This window comes from Malaclemys terrapin, chromosome 7 (assembly GCF_027887155.1).
Source record: "Malaclemys terrapin pileata isolate rMalTer1 chromosome 7, rMalTer1.hap1, whole genome shotgun sequence".
Classification (NCBI taxonomy): Eukaryota; Metazoa; Chordata; order Testudines; family Emydidae; genus Malaclemys; species Malaclemys terrapin.
In genome coordinates this window covers 3,281,403-3,306,294 of record NC_071511.1, presented here as the reverse complement: position 1 = coordinate 3,306,294, position 24,892 = coordinate 3,281,403, and the positions used below count along the sequence as shown (strand labels likewise).

The 24,892-nt window shown below is 41.8% G+C and overlaps 1 protein-coding gene across 7 annotated transcripts in view; it reads left to right on the top strand.

The window, feature by feature from the left end:
• The window catches only part of FHIT (fragile histidine triad diadenosine triphosphatase), a 1,028,576-nt gene that overhangs the window by 394,210 nt on the left and 609,474 nt on the right, over window positions 1–24,892 (top strand). For all 7 annotated transcript variants that reach the window (XM_054036271.1, XM_054036277.1, XM_054036270.1 and 4 more), the window contains one exon: window positions 2,155–2,279. In XM_054036271.1, the coding sequence (XP_053892246.1) occupies window positions 2,177–2,279 (103 nt within the window). In that variant the 5' untranslated portion in view covers window positions 2,155–2,176. The remainder of the gene's footprint in view (window positions 1–2,154; window positions 2,280–24,892) is intronic.

Genomic DNA, 24,892 nt, shown 5'->3' with positions numbered 1-24,892 from the left:
CTGTCTATTCACCTTTCTGACATTTGCTAAGTTACGCAGTATGGACCAGATCCTCAGCTGGTATAAATTGGCGTAGCTTCATTGAAGTAGACTGAGAGATCTGGTCCTATTTAAAAGAGGAGCCTGTGTCTTCCGGACACTGCTTCCAGCTGTCAGTAATCTGGAAGTGGAGCAAGCACTTTTGGTGGTACATACTGGTGCCAGGTGCAAGGGAATGTGTGGTGCATTTGATTCTTTAACTAGTGAAAACTTAGGTAACAGTTCCATCACCAGATAGCAGTTTTGCTTATTCCATACCTCTCTTCGGCAGGTTCTGCCTCTTTTTGTGAGAAATGTTTCCTCCAATAAATAAAACAGTCTCTATCTCTGGTTGTAGTACCTAAAAGTGAGTTTGTGTGTGTGTGTGTGTGTGTGTGTGTGTGTGTTAATAAGGATGATAAACACTCACAATAAAAATACAAATAACAATTGCTGCTGGCAGCTAGGGAAGAAAAGGTGTGTTTTACTGGGTGAAGGCCATAACAATACTTATGTTCCCAGACGTGAGCCCAGCAACAACAAAAAAGGCATTCCCATCTGTTAAGCAAAGCTTCTAGTAGCTAAACAGAGCCTTGCTGTTATATCTGGCCAAGTTTCGGTTTTAATATGAATGCAAGAAGAGACCTATCTTCTAGGACACTGAATTTGACACGCAGCTACTGGAAAGGGGCACCACATGTTAAAGCTTGAAGTTTGAGGATCCTGTAGCCCTCTCTCCCGCCTTCTATATTCCATGGGCTAGAGATTTGAGAAAAGGACCAAACCAATCGTTACAGAGACCTACCAGGATACTCTCTAGTGTATCTGGATGTGTATTCCCTGAAAATATAATCACCGGTTGTGTTACTGTTTCCTACATGAAACTGCTATGGTTATTGCTCTGATGTCAGATTATCGGGCTTGTGATTTGGTTTAAATATTGTGTCACAAGGTCTGGCTCACATAATGGATTCCTTGCCCAGGCCCTTTATTACTTCATGTTTTGCCCTGCAGCTACTCTATTAACTCTGATTGGCTAAAATACCTAGAGATCCCACCCAAACTTGGAGTCATAGACGGAGGCCTCCCAGGGCTGTGCTTGAGATATTTAAGGGCTTGACTACACGATGTCATAGTCTGCATCACCTTGGGCGTAAGTTCTAATGAGCACCAGCATGTCACACACTAACTGACCTGTGTGGGCTCTGCTAGTGTGCACTAAAAGTTCGCTAGTGCACATTAATGTATTCCCATTTCAAACAGTACTATGCTATGTGCACTAGGGATCTTTTAGTCCACATGATCCGGTTCATGCATGTCACATTTCTACACAGTAGAATTTACAACCCAGCTGGTGCGGACTAAGGTACCATGTAAACAAGCCCTAAGAAGAAACACTGATGACAGATTAGAGTAAATGGAAGTGAGCGCCTGTTAGTTCTAATGGCTGAATGCTAACACCAATCCTGCAAAATCTTGCAGGTTCCTCTCACATTTTTTCTTTAGATTTTCTTTCCATCTGCCATCAGAGGTTGGACTAAGTGTAAATAGTTATTTTTTATTTCTTCATTCTGGCTATATTTGTTCTACTGAGTAATTTCTGCTTTTTCTGATCTGGAATATGTAATTACTCTGTTCTATTAATCATTGTATGTATTAACATGAATTGTGATTCAGGTTCAGCGAGATACCGTTTATGCTTTCCCAAGCTTATTCTGTACAAATAAATGAACCCTATGAAAAATGGAGAGAAATATTGTCAACACTCAGTCCTGTCTTCTGTAGGTGTGCCGAGATCATGATACACACTGGTTAAAAATGGAAATTAACAATAATAATCAGTAATTTTGGAACGTTGAACAGCTGTTTCCAGACAGAGAATAGTATGTTTATGGAAAGCTTGATAAGATAGAGAACACAAAAGTCCTTTGGTAACCAAATAGATGCCAAATGGGGCTGGGGGACAGGGAAGGGGGGAAGTGAAGTGCTAAAAGTGCAAGGAGCCTTGGTGAGCCAAATGGGCTTCACTCATTTCTCCCCCCCCCACACTCCTCCCAAATTGTTATAATCTTATTCATATGATCACTCTGCATATTATGCGGATGCCCCCATCATCTCCATTATTGTCTCTGATAGATCCTGAATATTGGAATTGATCATGTCGTTCCGATTTGGACAACACCTCATCAAGCCCTCGTTTGTGTTTCTGAAGACCGAACTGTCCTTTGCGCTTGTAAACAGGAAGCCAGTGGTCCCTGGGCGTATCCTTTTCATAAAAGCTTCTGAAGTGGACACTCATGGGCTCTAGATACTCAGTCTCCCAAGGAGAAGGAGAATTCTGCTCACTCTGAAGACCTGGTAAGATGTTACTCATATTTATTCTGAAACCAGTCAGTGGGATGTAATATGCTTGATCAGTGTTGCAGAACTTCTGAAAATGGTTGCTTAGCAACTGTGACCTTAGAGGTGAATTTTCTACTGACCTTTTCACCACTGAAGATGTATAAATAAACAGGTGCTTCTAAAAGGATTTTTAAGTCTATGAGGTACTTCTGTTTAAATTTCATACTATGCTGAAAAAAGCAGGCTATTTCCTTTTTAATGCTGCCACATATTTTTAGATGTAAGTAAATGCTTTTCAGAGCATTTTCAATGTGTTTTCTTGGAGTTAAATGTACCGTATTTGTCAAATGGTGGTAAAAGTTGTTCAGGTGACTATTTTAAAGACAGGTCACTTTAATGCAAAATTTACTTGACTCTGTGTAGGAATGGACTAAGCAAACCACCTGTTTAATCAGATACATTTCCTGAGGAAAAATTAGACCCATTGTTGAAAACAAGACCCATCTATCTATTCAAACATATAGTAGGAATTGTGGTGGTGTATCACAGACTCTGGAAGTTCCCTTGAGCCTGCCCCGCTAAGTGCCTCTATTCTGGGGCCCCCATAGGAGGCAGTCGGCCATCTGTGCCTGGCCTTGTGTTTGTGTGCAACTCCCACTAATTTCAGTGGAAGTCCAGGGTAGGATTTTCAAAAGTGTTCAGTGTGGGTCTGGTCTGCTCCGATGGAATTCAATAGTCCAAGCCCTATGGGGGAAGAGTTAGGCAGTGCTTTGCATTTTTTAAAATCCCATCTAAGTGTAAATATTGGGTGGAGAATAGACACACAAATCAACTTTTTAAATTGTCAAAAGTATTCCAATCCTGTTTGGGGGGGTTTGATGGCATGTTTACAATCACTGATTTTCATCAAAACCTTTTTGTCCCTCCTGGGTGTGGTATTACTTTTTACTAAGCATAAGAACCAAACATCTCAATTCTGTAACAAATACCTGGCACTCAAAAAAGGCATATAAGGAAGGTTATTTGAAAGGGAGTTGTGCACAGGGGATTTTGTATAAGATTTTATGCCAAAAATATTATGGAGTAAGGGCTGGTCGACACTACAAAGTTAGGTCAGTTTAACAACATCTGTCAGGGCTGTGAAAAATGTCATGCCCCATGAGTCGACCTAAGCCCTGGTGTAGACCGCAGTGGGTTGATGGAGAGGTGGATTTATTACAGTGACAGAAGAACCTCTTCCATCACTGTAATAACTATCTACACTACAGCAATGCAGCTGCAGCATTTCTAGTGTAGATGTACCCTTAGAAGAGTTTATAGAAACTTCACGTCCCTAACTGACCAGTGTATAAGCTATTTTAAAGTATTGAGTGAGAAGTTCAGTTTTTGAAACAATATGTTCTATTGGGTTCCGGGGAGGTGAGCGGGCACAACCCCGTCCATGGCTAAAGGACCCTCCCCCAGCCTATAGGGAGGATCCACAGAGCCTGAAAACACAGAGCCCCAAAATGGGGGACAATGGAAAAAATAACAAGGCCGGGTGTGAAGGTCTAAGGGTCAAAAATATGGAACCCGCAGGGGACACTGAGCAGAGAACCCCGGACAGCACCCACTGCTGCTCGAAGGTGTCAAGGGAGCCAGCTGACATCGCCCAGAGGAACTCCGCCCAGATACATGAACGGAGGGAGGATCGGAAATAGGCCCCACAGTTGCAGAGAACCTTCTCGGCCAACATCCTCTCTGTGGTGTTCTAAACAGCCATCTTGGCCATCGCTAGGAGAAAGTTGACGAGGAGGTCCCGTGACTTTGTGGGGCCATGGATAGGGTGTGCGTATATAAGGAGGTGGAGGGAGAAGTGCAGCCAAAAATGTAAAAGGCAGTCCTGGAGGAGCCAGGAAAAGGGACTGTAACGATCTGTTGTTAGGTCTATTGCACGCTACGCACCAGGTATCTTATTAATTAATTAATCCAATTTTCAGTCCTATTTTCAAAGCAATCAAATTAAAATATTATCGATACAATCACTCTTGGAGTCTTGGCTCTTGCAAGTACCTAGACAATACAATGCTGTATGTAATATCCAGGTCTGATTGTAATTAAAATTTATAGCTACTGTATGTGGAAGTTTTAAAACAACGATTAATGACATTGTCAATTAGTACATTGAACGGGTAAATTTGATTGTTAAATATAAAAAGGTGCTTCAGATGGAAATGTTTGTTTTTAAAGTTTTGTGGGGCGCAAGGAGTAAAGGTTTAAGGAGCCTATAAAACTTAATTATTACAAGCTTCTTTCCTTCTTCCATAATTAAAGGTCTATAAACTTTAGCTGTATAGTTACTGCTCTCTGTTTGGTAGATACATTTATGTGCACAGGTTTAGTTTTGTTGTCCCATAATGAGTTTTGCAGCACATTTGATACTGGCACATTGTTTTAATAGCTCATGTGGTTTAATGTATAATGTGGTCTTTGTTTTCCGTTGAACAAATGTTCGAATAATAAAAACAAAAACCCAGCCCTTTCTCTCCCTCATTACAATAAGAACAAAATGGAAAAGATCATGATGCTAAGGAGAGAATACAGCATGTAAAATAGAGCAATTTGCAGTTGTATGCCGGTAAAATGCCTGTATAATGCAGCATTCGTTTAAAGACCTGGCAGTAACAAGTGTATTTCCTGTGCTTTATTGCAATAATTTTATCTGCCTTGTCTTTGGCACACTTAGACATTCCTTTTCATTTTTGTTTTTTCAGTAGAAAATAAAATATTAATGCTTATGAATTAGCGAGACAAAGGAAATCAGTATGAAAGCCAGCTCACTCCAGGTGGTGGCTTTAATTAACTTGTAAGGCTGAAATTCCATCTTTAAAAGGAATGTAGGGTGGGAGTCTTGAATCTGCTGTAATCGTTCTCAAAGTACAGTTATAGACTGAAAAGTGCTTCTGTAAAAATGGCATCATGGAGCTCAGTGGTTTTGTCTCGGTGGCGCTATAGGGCATTTGCTCAGTTTACAACTGAAAATGCTGCTTTTTCCTAACTGCCAGCCCTGCAAATTCAACCTGTTCTTTCTGGCTCCCACACCACCAGTAATAAGGCCCCTGGAACTGGAATTTAGTTAACAACTCAGTTGATGAGGTGTGAGCCAGACTGTAACCCAGTTCAAGCACCCAGAGATGTGCTGCCTCAGCAGGGCTAACAGGAACAAAGAGTAGTAAATATATATATTTTTGGGGTGGCATGGGACTGCTCTCCATCTCCTGAAGGGATTCTGCCTCATTGATCTTCCCAGCATGCATCAAGATTAGGCTCTAGTTACTTCAGGGATGTGAGTTTATTTGTAAGCTTGGGGAGATTGGATCATCATCATCAGAAATCAAATCGGATATGTGGATCCAAAATGATGACCCTCGATTGCCTGAGCTACAAGATCTAGGTTCATTTGCTTGAAATCAGCAAAAGTCTCATAAACCTCCGTGTGGCCCAGCCAATAGAGGGAGACACATGGGTTACACATGGGTGTTGTGCAAGTGGCTCTGTACTGTTTCAAAGAATGCTATATGTTCTCCCCAAAACGTGTCCAGGGCAGAGGTGGGTAGGACTGTCGTCATGCTCCTTTGAGAACCCAGAGCACAAGGAGAGAGCACTGGCAAACCTCGATTTGCCCTATTCCTGCATCTGGGTATGAGAGTGCAAGAAGCCCATTCACCCTCTCCCTTCCCGCCCCCACCCACCTTCCCCACCTTGAGCAGTCAGGTACATTCCACATCTATCGTGGACACTGTAGATTCTTTATTAGTAAGACCTTCTGTTAGATTAGAGAATTGACTGGGATGTTAATATTAGGCACAGTCGGGTACTAGGATTCTTGTCTTCTGAAATTTGGGTGAGGATGGAGAGAGATGTGCAACCCTTGTGTGTGAAATCTCATGCAATAGGGAGCCCCTTAGAAATCCAGTTCCTGGGTTTTGGAGGGGAGTATTCCTAAATCAGTGTGGCAAATACAGGAGAACCAGACTCTAAGGGAAGAGAGGGACTGCAACAATTGCCCTTTTGGGGTTCTTGCTTTGGGAGACTTAATTGTTTCTAATATAGATAACTTTTTGCTGCAGTAATAGTTTGGGAGGTTTATACAGCTTGGTGCTTATGTGCCAACAGTGCCCTCGGTTGACCTTTGAAGCTTAGTTTATGGTGTGGGGGGTTATTGTTCAGCAGCACTACCCGCTGCAAGCCGGCACAGGGGCCAGCCACGGTCTCGTTAAGAGTGGACGCCCTGCTCCAGGATAGCACCCCCACCATCACTAGCTGTGGAAAGGGGTGTGGCCTGTGGTAAGGGGCGGGGGGAGGTGAAATGAAGGCGAGGCCATGGTTTTGCTGCTGTGTGCAAAATGCACACAGCATTTTGAGTGGACTTCCAACCTCAAGAAGAGCATTGGAATGTTCTTAAAATGAAGGGAATAAACCACAGGCAGTAAGTGGTCAAAGTGAGCAGGACTCCATAAGAGTAGAGCCTAGCACTATGAATGCTGCTGGCATGAACTGGATTATGCAAACCATGCACACCAGGATAAGTTTTATTTTTTTAAACTGTACTTTGTAAGATTTTCCTTATTTTTACTAAATGATTGAAAGACCGAACTAGAGCGCTGAAAGAAGGAAGCAAAGAGAACAGCTAAAGTGAGCCTGAGCAGGGCTTTTCTGTAGTGCTCTGAGCCGCCTTTACCTTATAGCCACTGCGGTCTGCTGCCCAGCTCCGGCCTGTATTCCAGGTTTGCAGTCTGTCCTCTCTGAGTTCTGAATGGATGTGAAAACTGAAACCTTGACGCTTCCGACTCATACTGATGCCGTGGTTTAGTGGCGCACAGCAGAATTTCTTCTTTAATTAAATCCATCAGCTCATTAGCAGGGGAAGATGCTTCCTGTTGCACGCTTGTGCTGATAGAAATATTTGGAGGAGATACTGCCATTTTCACTGAAGTGTTATACAGCTTTGCATATCTTCTGCTCACGTCCTCAATAATTTTAAACTGTTTTTTATCACTGTGCCTTTTTCTTTGCCTTGTACTACGTTCTTGCTTTCATCTTTGTTAAGCATGAAAAATGAATTTGAACATTGGTAGAATCCATTTGGGGGCTAGGATTTTATTGTAAATAAAATTATTCATTTGTTATGTCCTATTGTTTTCAGCAGACAAGGTATTGATTTTTTGGATTTCTGTTTGGGATGCTATAAAGAGTGCTAGCATAAGAGGAACACAGCGACATTTGTAAATTGATTGAATGCAATATGTAATGACAGAGACAAATATCAGTTCTATGGCAATACTATATTACACAAAGCATTTTTCAACAGGTCAGTGAATTGGTTATTAGAAAGATCAAGCTTTCCAACCTGGAACAATAATTCATCGAGGACACACTGACCCCTAATAAATAAATATACACGGATGCACACAATATTTATATAAATAAAAAAGAGACTAGATGTTTATAAAGGAATTTTCAGCCAACTTTCATTGTAAAGAAAAGTTTTCTACATTGAGAGATATGTCACAGTTTGGCTGTTCTGCACATACAGTATTGACATGTTTTGGGGCTAGACTATACTGTTGTTTTCCACTGAGAGCACGGAAGTATTCCTGGTTGTTGGAAACTGAGAAATACAAGCCCAAAGCCTCTGGAGTTTTCTGGAGATTTCATTGCCAGGTAGAGTTAATGGCCCAGTCATTCATGGCTCAGATGTCCTGTGCTGAGATAGCTATTATGACTTGTTCATTTTAATCAACAACAACAAAGTTAGTTGAAGCAGATGCCCCTACAGGGTGATGTCAAGGGGAAACATTCTGGTTCCATTGACTGACTGACGGGTAGGGCTTTGATTGTTCATTTGGGATTCGCACCTTCCATGCATTGCGATGCACTATGTGCTGCAGCACACCGGTCAATTTTGAAGCTGGAGCAATGTGGAGCCACCATTCATTACACCCTTTAGAAGGGTAGGTGGGAGGCGCACATGCGGTGGGCACTTTTGGTGTCCTGGGTCTGAAGTAGCAAATGTAGTTCTCTGCTGCTACTCCATGATCTATCTAGCTGAGGGAGGATTTCACACCAGCTCTGCTGGGATCTTCTCAGTCATGTTCAACTACCTGGATTTATTGTGTGGGGATAAGCTTTCCCCTTAGTGCAGAAATTAGTCACTTTAATGGTGATGCCACTGCTCTACTGGGAATTTCTGGGAGTTGATTAATGTTGGCTGAATCTCTAAGGGATAAAACGTTAGCGCACACGAGCATTCAGAAGCCTGGACACTTATGCAAACAATCCGAAGAACCTTGTCTGGTCTGCAGAACTTGAAATCTCTCATGAGCGGGCTTTCTTAGGGCTGTCTAGTGTTTCTTCTTGTGGCTGAATTAGAAACTAAGCAACTCAAGCCTTGGCCATGTTGTTACTCTGTGCATCTTCCTGACCAAGAAAAGTGTGCTTAGAAATAAATACAAAATTTGAAATCTTAAGGAAAAATTTCCACATTTTTCTGAGCCAACAAAGAGATTCTGTCTAGATTTGGTACTAGTTTTAGGTAAAGATTTGAGTGGGTTTAAATGTATGTAAATTGATTCACTCATCCCTTGAATTAATGTCTAAAACAGTCCATCAGTATTTCTCTTCTGTTTTATAACATTGTTGTATACTTTTTTTAGTAGAGCTGGTTGGAAACCAGCATTTCCATTTCATGGGAAATTTCAACATTCCATTATTTTTTTTAAATCTGAACAAAAATTCAGATTTGTAATATTTCTGGCAAAGCAAAAATTCAGATTAAATTTCAATTCAGGAGCATCAAAATATTTCACTGTTTTCTTTCAAATCACTTTATTTTGATAAGGTAAAATGTGTCATTTTCACTTTGTTTAAATGCACTTCATTTTGGCTTATTAAATAATTACAATAAATTATTCATTATATTTTAACAGAAGTCAAAAGGAAATGAAAAAAATGAAAGGAGGAAGTAAAAATTATTCATTTTAACCTTTTCCCTTTAAAAATGTCATTGAAAAGATATGTGCCCAAAACATGTTAATTTTGACAAAACTGCATTTTTCAATGGAAAACTGTTCTGTCAAATTCTTTTTGGCCAGCTCTGTTGTTTAGTAATATGTAACACCAGGTCTAATGATTATAAACTCATTGAATCCCAGCCTTCCTGGTCTGATCCTGCAGTCAATGTTTAGGCAAAATTCGCCTGGAATTTTATGTATTGGTTCAATAAAGATGATAAGATTAGGCCACAAATCTGGATGAAAAATGAGACATTTTCAATGAATGTTATGTGCTAGTCTTTCCTAAAGTCAGTGCTACTGATTAAATGGTTTATACTTTATGCATAGATATGAGAATTCTGAAATAAAACACAAAAATGAGGTTATGTCTGGATTAATTTAAAATAATTTGTGACAATGTTATAACCTATTGATATTAAATTTAGTCTAAATAAGATTAGCTTTAAAAATTGCTGTAAAATTCGGAGGCATAGTAAATCAAATGCAGTTATTTTGCAGTATATGCATATTTGCACTTACATAATGCAATAATGTAGACTGGATTGTTGATAAGTATGTTTGCGTGTATGTGTATCTGTGTGTGTGTGTATATGTATATGCATATATATATATGAAAATACTGTTAGTATTTTCTGCAGATGCTTCACGTCTGTGTCCATGAATATAGTATTTAGGAGTTCCTTCAGTAGAAAGGCATGAGAGAAAAATGAGTTTGTCTATTATGTGAATGTTTGGTTAATTTTGTTTTAAGGGCCGCAGCCAAAGCCCTTTGAAGTCAATGGAAGGACTCCTGTTTCTTTCAACAGATATTGGATCAGGCCGGACATAAAGCTGTTTTATGGTCTATTCCATAACCCTTGCTTTTGTGAGACGTTTCATTAGTCTGAGTAAGGGTTAAACATACGGTAATATTGTTAATTTGTACATCAGTACTTAATTTTTATCATACTTCTTTAAAGTAGTATATTTCCTTTGCACTGATTCCCCATGTCCTGCAAGTTCCATAGTGTGCTCCTTCCCATCTCTAAAATTAGTATGTCTGTTAATGACTAAAAATTCCAGTTCCCAAAATGTGAAGGGGATGTAGTAATCTGCTGACCTGTGATTTTTGTCATTGCTCTGTGGGAGATGAAACCCTATTATATTAATATCAAATGAATCCATGTAAGCCTTTAAAAAGAACTACATATATTTTGCTAATCAACATGTATGTTAGGAAGAGTAATTCTACAATTGACTTGGAATACAGTAAAACCGCCAAAAGGGAAAAATTGCGAGGTCATCTCTGAAGCTGAACTCCAAATTTTACACAGTGAGGCAAGGTAATACCGCGTGAGCAATGGATGATCAGTAGAACATATTTCCAGGGGTCATACCTCATTTTAGAGTTATACTTTTCTTAAAAGGGGTCATCCTTTTAAATACTTAGATATTACTTAGTCCTGTCGTGTGCAGGGGACTGGACTAGATGACCTCTCAAGGTCCCTTCCATTCCTACAATTCTATGATCCATTTTTATTAAAAACACACACTTAGTCAACTGAGAAAAAACAGATATTTTCAAGCAGTAGATTATTTTACATTGTATCTTGATAATGAAACAAAACTGCTCAGAAATGCTGTCCTTAGTGTCTGAATTCTTATTTTCAAGAGGGCTTATAACATAAGAGAGGAAAATTATTTTAATGTATTTATAATTACTAAGTAGCTCACATAATTATTGTAGGTTTTGCCAGTGAATATAAATTAAAGGCATACTTTACAGGGGTAGTCAATTGTTTTTTGTCAAGGTCCAAATTTCTTGGTCAAGGTATAGTCAAGATCCAGACTCCAGACACAGTAATTAAAAAATGAATAAGTAAATAAAAAGATTTCAGGGTCCATTGAAAAGCATATGGTGGTCCAGATTTGGTCCGCACTCCGCCTATCGACTACACCTGGCTTACTAAGTGTGTATGTACAGTCATCTCTAAATGATGATTAAAAAAAATACGTTGTATTCCTTGGGTCAGATGGAAACTCCCTTACTCCCATGTGGGACCATTTACTCACAGGAGTAGTGCCACTGACTTCAGTCTGGCACTTAATGTTAGACCTCCATTTTGATGGTAATCTTGCTATGATTTTTTAAGATTCCTCTCCCCCCACTGTCCCAGTGGAAAAAGAAAAAAAAGCTTTTGTGTTGGAGACCTGCATCATTCATGCAAGGAACACAGGTATTGGTATAAGGGTAGAAAGGGACTCCATACTGTCTCTAGTGCATCTCACTGTCCTAGAAACAGAGGAGAGCGGTTTTTAAAAGCTCATCACTGATGTAGCTCTGCTCCTATGGAAGTGAATGACAGAACCTCTATTCACTTCAAGGATTCAGTATGGCCAAACCCAAATATTCAAAAACCATGAGTCAGGCTTACCAAAAATCATGAGGTGGTCTTTAAAATCATGAGATTATATAAAAGTAATAGATTTGGGGCTCTTTTTATTTGCCTTCTCCTTTGTGAGCCTTTAGGGTCTGCTGGGGTCATATTTTAAAGCTTTCTCCACAGTCCATGAGGGCTAGAAACTTACTTTTTCTTTAAGAATGAAGGCTTAAATCATCACCTATCCACTTGACTCCAGGAGGTGGAGCTTTAAGGAACACAATAATTATGAGACTCATGACGAAATCACAAAAGTTGGCAACATGGAGGATCTCATAGTTAGCTGTCAGTTACAGGGCTGGCTGAATGTCTAAACCCCTTCTTTGGCCTCTCTGGCTGTGTCTATGCGTCGATAAAAGACCCGTGGGCACGGCTGAGTTGCAGGGCTAAAAATTGCTGAGTAGATGTTTGGGCTCGGGCTGGAGCCCAAGCTCTGGGACCCTCCCCCATTGCAGGGTGCCAGAACTTGGGCTCCAGCCTGAGCCCAAGTGTCTACACAGCAATATTTTGGCCTGGAGCAGAGTCAGCTGGCCTCGGCCAGCTGCAGGGTTTGTATCCCGTAGATGTACCTTCTGAGCGTAGCCTTACGAGCGTAGGCCTCATGTCGTTACCTTTTCTGGGGTATAATCCCATCATTCTCCCTCTCTTAGAATGGGTCCTGGGCTACAGATGAACTGTGCTTACCCCGCCAGGCCCGAGTGGGTTTGGGTTCCTTTAGTTCTCCCCTTTGGTGGTCAGACAGCAGCCTTCTGAAACCAAAGCATTGTTTAATCTCGACAATAGGAACAAAGTGTAACGCGAGAACACGTTTTAAAAACCAGGGAAAGGTGGGGTACACATGAATGTAGCCTAAAGCTTACCACAGGGTAAGGCCTAAGTTCTTCAGACCCTAAGTGGGGTCTGTTCCTCACAAACAGTATTGCCAACTTCAAGAGATCAAAAATCGTGAGTCGAACCCCCCAAAATCACGGGATTGGCCACAAATCATGACTTTTTTTTAAAAAAGGTTGTATTGTGTTTTTAGGTCAGCCTCCTGGTGTTTGAACTCCCCCTGCCCATCCCCAGGGGTGTGAATGCGACAGTTAGTGTTGCTCTCTCTCCCACATGTACTGGATATGGTGATTTTGCCCTGCTTCAAGAGCTTTCACCCCCAACATCTGCCCATCTCCTGTCCAGCAATTAATCCTGTCTCCCAGTCCACCATCACCACCCCATCAGTTCAGCCCTTCCAACCCTCATCCCATCTACTCAGAACCCAGCCCACCATCAATACAGCCCTCTAACTTCAGCCCTCCTACAGCTGTCAGCCTCACCTCCGCTCCTTAGGGTTCTTCACCCTCCCCAGCCTTGGGGTCCCCTCTCCCACTTCGCAGGCTGGCAGGGGAGCAGCTGCTTGGGGCTGACAGATGGATTTCTAAGTAAAATTAAGCCTCACTTTTAGAACTCTCAGATGTCAGGCTTTTTTTTCAGTTGATTCAATTTCTTATTTGAGGGTTGGCCCTTCCCCCCTTCTTTGGCTAGATGAAGGTTTTCTTCCCATCTGGGGGTTAGCCTCACTGTCTCTTGCCCCCACTTGTTAGCTTGATCACTTTATTTATCTGATTTGTAAATGAATTCTTTCAAAGTACTTTGGAATTAACTGCCTAGTAGAGTAACCACATTCTTTTGTTTAGGGTGGGGTAACTCCTGTCTGGCTGGGGAAAAAAAATCCTGAAATTTGAAATTTGAATCACGAGATCATGAGTGAGGCTTAATTTTACTCAGAAATCACAACTCTTGTGATCAATTTGGGAGAGTTGGCATGGCTGCAAACAGCTCCCTCACGAGTGCCCCCACCTCTCAATACGGGGACAGTTATACTCTTTATTGTCCTTTCAATCTGTTCAATCCCAGCATTGGTGAAACTACTTTGCTGGACCAAGGAAGTGGGATCCTCATGCTTAAAACCATCGGCTTTGTCTCTTAACTGCTTGAAGTGTTTCATCTGGAGCCATTGTCTAGCCTTCCTGCTTCTATTAACTGAAACCTGCATAAGCGTACAGTAAACATCCAAATAGTTCTACAGAAACGATTCCAGTTATGAGGCCATATGCAATATTCATAAAGGATTGCAGAGTAGTATTCCTAAATTATTATATTTGCACACCCGCCACATAGGCCAGTGCTGGGCACTTTTAAAAATACCAGCCTAACTGCATAGCATGGAAAACAGACTTCCCAACAGTTAGACTGCACAAGGGGGTCTGGGCGATAGGTATGGAAGTGCTCAAACTACTGATTTGAAATATATTATGAAAATAGGGATAACTGGGAGAAAAATCAGCTACCGACTATGATTTTTGGTGTATTTTTTTAAATTCTAATTTTGTTTTTTATATCCCACAACAACTTATGAGACTGCAAATCTGCATATGAAACTCTTAGACAAGGCTTCAGCTTAAACTGTCCATTGAACAATGGCTCAGCGGGATGTATGTAAACTGCTCAATTCAAGTGGCGATAAGGAGGGTAGTTAATTATCTCAGGGCTGGAGTCATGTAGTTTGCAGTCTACAAACAAAAGGATGATATTTCACTCAGAGCAGGGGAAACTGCATTTGAAGATGCTCACTGTAGTTATGCTCACTGTCTAAAAGGGGGACCCATCATGATAAGGACATGTCTACACTGGGTTAATTTGCTTCACTGTAGTTATATGGAAGTTGCCGCTCTGGTGAAAACTGTATTGTCGACACAATGCACCAATGTAAAGAAGTGACCTGCATTGATTTGAAACCGTTGTAAGCTACACTAGTGCAAGTCATTGTTTATATGAGTGCAGCAGAGCTACACTATGGGCTTGCACTGGCGTAAATTAACGCTGTACTGATGAAGCAGTTTAAAAAGCATAGTTAGGGGCATAGCTAGGAGAAGAGGCCATTCCTGCATAGGAAGCAGTGCGTGGAATTGGCCTATAAAGTTTGCAGTAGGAAAGCCATATTCTACTTCATCCTTCTTTGGCCTACAGATATCCTGACCTCTTGCATGGTGGGCCCTTGCCCCACAAGCCCCCCCAGCTGCATAGAACCTCCCACAGGAGCTGACTCACTACGATCCGTCCAGTCCACTTCTGAGCCACATCACAAAACCCGCTCTATGCACTCATGCTCCATACTATTCATTTCCTCACCCTCCTGTAACAAAATGGCAGGACTTGCTACCACCTGTGGAGGGTGAGGGGCCTCAGTGGGCCTGCCTATATTCCTCCTTGGTGTCGTGGCCTGCCAGGGATATGAGTTGGTGGCTACTACATGGAACTGTGAGTATGGGTGTGTTGATGGTTTTCGTGCTCCCCGACACCTGTTTTGCTTGTGGTGAGAGGGAGATCCTGGCACACACGTATTTACAGTGCACCATGCTGAAGCCCCTACTCTGATTCCTCCAGAACCTCCTGTTAAGGTTCTGGCTGCAGTTCTTTATTTACGTACTCCCCATCCGCAGTCCCACAAAGTCGCGGGACCTTCTTGCCAACTCTTCTTGGTGTTGGCCATGATGGCCATCTATAGATCTATGAGTAGAGGGCTTGGATGGGGGAAGTCTCTGCGACCGTGACTGCAGGGCTGAATTTTGTGCACTTGTTTGTTCACCTCTCCAGGCGGAGTTCCTCTGGGCAGTGTCTACTAGCTCCTTGGATTCCTTCGAGGAGCAGTAGGCACTGTACAGGGTTCTCTGCTCAGTATCCCCCTCTGGGGACCTGATCATGCACCTGTGACCCTCACCCCCTCTCTTGTTTTTATTTTTTGTTGCCCAGAATTGGTCGATCCCTGTTTTCTTCTGGTCCTACCCCTCTGGTTAGGGGGAAGACCTTTTAGTATGCTGTGGATCGCCTTTGGGATCCATCTCATTCACAGAGACTAAATAATGACCTCTTGTGCGGCAGAGTTCTAGATAAGAGCTCAGAGAATGAGCTTAAAATTTTGTGTGCTGTACACTCGTGTTCTCACACACACACACACACACACACACACACACACTCTTCATCCTTCGCAACTAAATTTTTTATCACCAAAGCCTACTGCACACCAGCTAAGAAAGCACCTTTGTGTAATTCCTTTACTTTTCATGTTTTGTCAGTTGTCTCGCTTTAAAAACTGCTCTGTCCGTGATGCTTTCAGCTGCTCAGTATTTCAAAGGCACATGGGCCTCTGAAGGCATGTTGCCAGTGCATGTCCTACAGGCAGAACTGTTAGTCTGCATTAGCTGGGACAAGCAGGCAAGTGTTTTGAACCAGAACGCCAGCACCTAACTAATCCCTTTCTTTTAAGACTAAGGCCTGGTCTACACTTGGGGGAGGCGGAGGGAGTCAACCTAAGATACTCAACTTCAGCTACGAGAATAGCCCTCATGGCGCAGGGTTGACTGCCGCCTCTCGCCGTGGTGGAGTACAGGAGTCGACAGTAGAGTGATCTGGGATCGATCACTACCCGCCGATCCGGCGGGTAGTGTAGACATAACCTAAGACAGACAGACCTCTGTAGTGTAAAACTAGGCATCTATTAAATGTTTCAGTTTGTGCCTGTGACAGGGCATCTGCCCCGCATTGGCCCTGATAGGGTTAAAACCCAGCCTGGAGGGCTGCAAGGAAACAACCAATTACAGCAGGGTCTGAACCAGCCAATCAGGGTCCAGCCAGCCCATATAAAAGGAAGCTGCAGCCCAGAGCAAGGGAGGCTTCCTAGGGGGCTGCAGAGACTAGCACTGTGAACACGGCTGCTAGGGCTTGCAGGCCTGAGGCCCTGGGAAGAGGGTGAAGGAGGCAGAGGCAGGAGCCGAAGGTGCTGGGGCTGTGGGGAAGTGGCCCAGCGGATTGAGACAGAGAAAGAAAGGAAGGCAGTGGGAAGCTGTTGTTTACAGTGTCCCTGGGCTGGAACCAAGAGTAGTGGGCGGGCCTGGGTACCCCCCCCCCACTTGCTGCTGAAGAAGTGGCCAGGATATGGACTGCCAAGCTGCTGCGAGGAGCGGCTAGACTGATGTGGAAGGAGTACCCCGGAAGGGGGGAACCTGGATTGTGACACGGCTGGAGGGCTGTGCCACGAAGCAGAGACGGAGAAATTAGAACTGCAGTGGGTCTGCAGGCGGAGACAAGGATGGGAGAGCCACCATCCCTGGAGGGCACACCCGCTGACCAGAGCGAATTCCTGAAACGGCCAGCAGGAGTCGCCAGTGTGGTGAGTGAGCCCGTGACAGTGCCCATAAGGTAAGTACTGCATGCAGACCCCACACTTCCAGGGAATGAGGGATGCAGAACATCTGAATGAAGGGTCCAGCTATTAGATTTGAGAGAGGCTACACGATGGCTTCTCTGTGCATTGACTTTTATTGCTTAAAGTCCTGATTAAAAATAGTCCCACTTTAATATGCAAGGAATGTACCGGTTTGAAGCCTGGATACAATTATCCAACTTGCATGTGAGGGACCTTGATTACAGAGATACATGTGTCTGTTCGGCTTGCTGAACCTCCGACCTGTCCTAATTGGCCATGCACAGAGGAGTGTTCATAAGGATATTGTCCCTATATTGCCATATGTGCAACCCCAGGATCCGAGTGATAAACAGAGCTGGATCTGAACCAAAAGCCTCTGCCTTAATGGTATGCAAAGCTCACCGGGGAAGAGATTTTACCCATTAGTATTTTAGCATAGTAAGAAGCTTGGTTAAATACTGTATCCAGTGAGGTCAAAGCTTACTTAGGAGAAGAACATCTCTACAAGTTCAAAAGAAAGAAAGAGAGAAGCAAAGTCCCCAAAATATAAACAAAGGCCAGGTTGACGCTACAAGCGAGGGGGGCGATTCCCCGTTCTCCGAGACATGCTTGCTTAGCTGGCACCCTAGGAATAGTAGTATAGCCACAGTAGCAGGGCAACAGCAGAGGCAGCGTGGGGTGCCCCATAGAGATGTCCTCCAGGCAGCTAGCCCCTGTCGCGGCTGCCGCTGCCCAGGTTACCATGGCTACACTGCTATTTGTAGCATGCTGGCTTGATGAGAGCTAATGTGAGTATGTCGTCACAAGCCGGGAATCACACCCTTAGCTCCAAGTATAGATAGAGAATTGGATACATTCATGGAGGTTAAGTCCATTAATGGCTATTAGCCAGGATGGGTAAGGGATGGTGTCCCTAGCCTCTGTCTGTCAGAGAGTGGAGATGGATGCCAGGAGTGAGATCACTTGATCATTACCTGTTAGATACACTCCCCCTGGGGCACCTGGCATTGGCCACTGTCGGCAGACAGGATACTGGGCTGGATGGACCTTTGGTCTGACCCGGTACGGCCTTTCTTATGGATGTCCACTTAGAAAGAAGAAGAGTTAAAAGGCAGCACAAGTTCATGTGAGGGCTGGCAAGGAATCTGGGGCTGGATTCATACAAGGGAAAATGAGTGATTTTTCTTTGGAGTTTAACAAGTAATTGGAATTTGTATTTTTTTTTTCAAAAATGGAAATCCTATACATAAATAATGAAGCGCTTTAGTCTAGAAGTTATTTTCTAGTCTAGGAGAGAGTGAGTTTGTAATCAGGCTGGTTGCAGAACAAACCCTGCAATATTTGCACTTCAGCCATATTAAAACCAAACCAACCCTGTAGCCATAAATGTTGTTGTTGACAAGAGGTAGGAAATACAAAGGTGTGTTGCTGTATTTCCAGCCCCAGTGATCACAGGCATCTCTGTAGTCCCCATGTTGCTAATAGATACTTTGAGCAGGGGGTGGGACTAGATGACCTCCTGAGGTCCCTTCCAACCCCGAGAGTCTAGGATTCTAGGATTAATGCCCTGCATGGTTACTTTTGGATATTAATCATGAAAATGTTGTGAAATAAAATAAAAAGAGAGGAATATGGGGAGAGGTTTTTCATCTTATCTATCTTTGTGATTTAGCTTTTTCAGTCTTTAAAATGCAGTTTCTCTCTTCCCATTATATTTTGTGCATGTTCTAGGACTTTCCCCCTTCAACGTAGACATCAAAATATGATCTGCAGCATATACATAGTTAACCAAATCGGGGCAATATATTGCAAGGCTTGCACTTGTGGCAGAATATAATTAAGAGATGATTGGAATACATGGTTATTCATAATAAATGTCACACAATTATCATAAGTAATGCAACACACATTCAAAATTTCCATTTGTAATGAAAATAGATTTGCTGGAAAGTCAATCGGAAATTCATTTATTCCATATCGTTACTAACCTATCAGGATGTTTGGTGCTGTTCAGTGTACTGTAACACACAATGCTTTCCCCAAACACGTTTTGAGGGTAATCTGACATGTTTCCTCTTTCAATTCATAAGTGGGTATATAATGATATAATGTTCACTTGTCTTTGCTTCTCTGCACTGAATGCATAGATTTTTCCTAATGTATGGTATTTTTTCTGCTAAGAGAATCACAAATAAATGTTGGAACTTGGCTTGCTGTAATTTATATATAAAGTGAGCGTTTGATGATTTCACAAATAACCTTTTAAATTTACTTTGTATATTGAAGATAGCCAGACAAGGGACACATGTTCTATAGATCAAAAATGAGGTAGAAAAGACTCCAACTTGTGGAAGGAGGGGGAGAAGTGATCAGTGCTCCATGACATGCCTTTAAAAAGATGATCAAGAGAGCTGTTTATAACAGCTCTAATGACGATTGATTCATAGTGTTACAATCTGGCCTGATACCCCCCTGCAGACATCAGTCTATTATGATTGGCTCCCGTTGTTGGGTCACATGTGCCACTGAATGTTGGTAGAGTCTTGTCAGTGTTACTAGCTTTTGATCTCTAGTTTATACCCACCTGGCTCAGACCATTTGTCTGAACTCTTCCTTGGGCTGTGGGATCCAAAAGTCCAACCACCAGACCGAAACCAATGCTACCAAGTCCCCCAGCTGCTTACATGTGCAGGCCTTCCCCCCCCCTCCCAGATTTCTGCCTAGTTGTGGCACTCTGACTGCTAGTTTAACTCCTTCGAGGATGATGGGAAGCAAGGAACAGAGGCTTAGCAAAGGAATTTCTTAACCATAGTCACTTTGTCTAGTGTGTTTAAGAGTAAAGTGACAGTTACAGATCTTTCCAAAATAGCAAAAGTCCTGAGGTGCAGACATCCCTAGTCAGGTCTCACCCCTTCTAGGAGTCTGAGGTCTGTCAGCATCCAGGCTGAGCAAAATCACTGTTGCCCTCTCTTCTTCCTGCATTGTCCAACTTTTATGTAGTAATGCTCTCTTTCCCCTTTTCATGCCCTCCCCCCCAACTTGCTCAGAAAAGCAGCTCTCCGTAACATAGTCTTTCCTTTTGCCATGTGCCAAGGATGAGTAAATGCAGATTTACCAGTCATACTGACACCCTTGTGTAGGAAATCCATTGTTCCATGGGGATGAGCCAGCAGTCGAGAGAGCTTTTTCAGAAATAGTTCTTCAGTGAGCCGTCAGGCACCTATCCTGGGCAGGGTAGCTGACTGGACTACATCACAATAACTTGGCCTTGGACAAGGTTAGACATGAGTTCAGCATATAATGCACAATGGAGGTCCTAGTAAAACATGGAGGTCACAACAGAAAATGGAGTTCACAACAGAGCATTTGATATAGATATGTCCTGCTGTTACACATTGCATAGCATCATTTCTGAAATTTTGCAAACATGCACAGTCAGCAAGCATGACTGACAATTTAATGGTGAAGCTGCTATTTATTTGCCAGAAATTTTCTAACTGCACTAGGCCTCGTGTCCTCTGAGGTTTCTGATCACAACACAGGATCCTTAGCAACTATTAAAACAAACACTCATGTGAGGCACTTACACCATAATGTGAAAAGTGAGAATTCCCCTGTGACTGGTCCTGCATTCAACATCACACTCTGTCTTGACTAATAGTGTGAAAAGCTTTAATGGAGACTTGTGCCTGGGAGTGGTTAATTTCCCCTCGATGTCTGATTTTTCTCTTTCCTAATGGATTTTGAGATGGTTATGGTTATCAAGAGATCTTTTCATCTTAAAGATTTATTTGCAGTTCAGGAGGTCTGTTTGGACTGAATATTATCTTTATCTGCTAATAATGTGCAAGTGGATCATGATAACCTCAGCACTGTTTGATAAAAATGGCAATTTGGGTATAATGGCTATTACATAAGATGTCAGTCAAGCGGGAAATATTACACTAAATTTGTATCCAGGATTCGTAGAGTACAATCTGGCCTAATGTATTTGAAATATTCGACAGTTTGGCAATAACATAAGGGTGTTTTTAATTGTTTGTTAAAGTGTGGCTCTATTCAAGTATTGTGAAAAGATGGCATTATGATGGAGTTGTAGGTTTCTCTTTCGCTGGCTTACAGCTAAAATGTGTTTAGTTACAAGTAAAGATGTTCCTTCTAAGTGCCATCGCACTTAGGGGAGCAGGGTGAACCTTTTAAACCTTTAAAGTGGCTGTTGACAAATAGGAAAGTGTTCAGAAAAGAATTACCAGAATGACTTGTGGTCTGGAAAACCTACATTCCAGTGAGAGAAGAAGAAGCTCGAATCTGTTAAGTTTACCCAAAAGAAGGCTAAGATAACTTGATCATTGTCTATAATTACCTACAGGAGTCGAATATGTCTGATAGTAGAGGGATCTTTCACAAACAAAAGTATAATCATCTGGAAGTTGAAAGTAGACAAATTCAGACTAGAAATATGGTGCAATTTTTAATAGGGTAATTAACCAGTGGAATAACTGACCTAGGGCCAAGGTATATTCTTCATCATTTGAATTCTTTAAATCAAGATTGGTTTGGATGGCTCTCCAAAATATACGCTCTAGCTCAACCAGAATTTATTGGCTTGATGCCGGAACCACTTGGTCAATTCTGTGGTCTGTCTTATGCAGAAGGTCAGATGGGACCATTCAGATCATCTATTCTGGCCTTGGACTAGATCAGCGGTCGGCATCCTTTCAGAAGTGGTGTGCCGAGTCTTCATTTATTCACTCTAATTTAAGGTTTCGCGTGCCAGTCATATATTTGAACGGATTTAGAAGGTCTCTTTCTATAAGTCTATAATATATAACTAAACTATTGTTGTATGTAAAGTAAATAAGGTCTTTAAAATGTTTAAGAAGCTTCATTTAAAATTAAATTAAACTGCAGAGCTCCCTGAACCGGTGGCCAGGACCCAGGCAGTGTGAGTGCCACTGAAAATCAGCTTGCGTGCCACCTTTGGCACACGTGCTATAGGTTGCCCACCCCGGACTAGATGAACCTGAGGGGAACAGTAAAGGAGAGGAAGGGAAGGTGCAGTGAGGGGGCAGAGGGGAAGTAATCCTCTGAGTGCTCATTCCCCAGCCTGCAAAAGGAAACCTCATCTTTATTTGGAAAAGAAATGAAGGCCCTGGTTGAGATGGATGGAGAGTCGGAGAAGAAGGGAAACCAGAGGTGAGTTAGGAGGGAGACAGAGAGTTAAAAATCATTGGTCACCCTTAAACATTAAAAATGAGGGTGTCTATCATTTTCCAGATGCATCATTTAACTTTGATAACTCTGGAATACAAATCAAGCAGTTTATCGACCTGCCACTTTATATTCTCGCCATGAGCTGGAAGGCGACATAGTTATCCCATTGCTAGCCGTCTATCAACCGTTCATTTTTAAAATGTGTTAGAATGACACTTCGGGTACTATTATTGATCATATACCTTCCAGGAATAACATCTATGTACCATCTCTTGATTTGCAGTCAATATATAGCAAAACTGAATTACTTTCAGCTGTGCCTGAAAGGTCAGTGTTTGGAATTATATTTTCTTGCATATTCACAAACATGTAATACACCTCCTCTGCAGCATGCTTCCTATCAGACTGGTGCCCAGGCAAGCCCCCCACCATTTTTCAGAAATGGCTCCAGTGCCCTTCTGTGATCCATGAAAGCCAGCCACACACATTTCATGGGACTTCTTTTGGCAGGAAGGCCTCCTACAGTACTTGCAAAATGAACTTACACGTTCCCTCCTCCAAAGTTTATTTAGCTCCAGGTAGTGTAAATCTAAGACAAAATGAAACCCAACTTTTCAATATAGCTGTCTTTGCAGAACTCCATCCTGGTTTAGGGAAATTTACTTCAGGACTGAAAACTTAGTAAGTACTTCTTGAAATAAGATCAATACATTTTTCAAATTACTTTCTTGAAAAAATGCGGAGGGAGATGCTTTAATAACAGGCTTCCTTGTTTCCTCTTACAATATCACAGAACATAGTTGCATACTGTGAGATGTTTTTGTTAGGTTTTTGTATTATTATTATTTTGCTGTAAGGAATAAAATGCATGCACTAAAATGGGCTTCTTAACCTCTCTCAAGTAGAAAGAGTATTTCAAGAAAAAAATAGCCATCTAATTAGTATTTAGTCATGTGGAAGGAATCTAATGACAAATTTCTGCTCAATTAATGTTTCCCTGGTATGACCCCATTAATATTAATAAAATAATTTATACATGCTTGTCTTTGGGGAAAAAAATTCTGAGTTTGACATGGACAAAAGTTCATGAAAATGCCTCAGAGCAGAGCTATATTTTTTTAACTTCACTTCCAAGATAGAAGTGTTAATGGAACACTGCTGACTTAGCATAATACTTTACTTTACCTTGTTAGGTAACTTTAATTCTGAAAAGTCAAAGTATTCCCCTTATTCCACTACAGTTTCTTAAATTAATATTTTGTAGAGCAGTTGCCTGGCAGTGCTTATGGTGTACTTTGTTTTAAGACACGTGATGATGTATAAAGATATTTGTTCTTATCTGTAAAGATGCCTGTTTCTTATATGAAGGAAATGTAATAAAAGGAAAAAAAACCTGGTTAAACAGAAAACTGTTCAGTTAAAAAAAAACAAACCCAAAATAATGTTGAGGGTTTAAATTAAACTCCCAGATAAATTCAAGAGAATTTTAAACTAAACGGAACCTTTTTCCTTAAGGGTATATTGGTATTACAACATATCTTTTAGTGTTTATTACTGAGGCTAGATAGATTCATTCATTGCTTAGAATTTCCTTGCTTTTGTAGTTTTTAAATTAAACCCTTGGGGGAACATTTTTAGCACAGATACTGAACTAGATGGTCAACACTCATTAACAGTAATGGGAGTTACTGTACTTGGCTCAGACCCCCATATCCAGCACTAAGAAATGACCCTATAACATTTTCTTACTGAACAAATTCCCTTTTCAAATTACTCTTTTTTTGTAACCATTAAAATGTTCCCCTGAGATTCTGGAAGGCTGTGAAAAACCACTAGTTTTGAACAGAATGCAATGCAAGATGACTTTATTGGGATGGTGTCTTTCATAGAAACATTATCCTGAAATGCTTTAGAGAGTTAATTAATAGATCAGAGTAGAGAATTTAGGGGATAAGTAGTAGAAAAGAGTAGTGCAAGTGTATTGCAAGATGAATAAAGTAAGCACCAAACAATAAAGGCAAATCCAGTAATGGAGAGAAATTAAAGCCATAAGCTAGTTGGCATTTTAAGGCAAATTTTGAAAAGAGCTAGGGAGTGAGAGGCAAAGAGATACAGGAAAGTTGCTCCAAATGGCTCAAGCTGTTCTGGAGAACTCTCTGGCACTAGCAACGTCCACACTGCTATGGGAGAGAAAAGGAGCGGGTACTAACGGAGCAAAGGGAGCAAGGAAGTGTCTGAGACAGACAAAGGCATGGAGCAGTTAGCAGCCAGTATCTGGAGAGCTAAAAACAAGAAGGGGAAGGCTAGAGTCTTGGGTAGCACACTTCCTCTACCCAGCATGTTTTAAAGGAAGGCCATGGTCCGTGTAGGGAGGGTTAAAGAGGCAAAGGCCAGAGTGGGGATGTATGATAGGTAAGTCAGGGTGAAATGACACTACGGAAAGCAGATCAAGAGAGGAGTTTTTTTAAGGGACTGGATGATTTCAATATGTTTGGTGGGGAAAGAAGTAGGTGAAAATGAAGTGTGTGTGTGGGAATATCAGCAAGGGTGAGGGAAATACTGTCTTGAATGTGAGCAATGCAAATTCTATCTATAGTAGA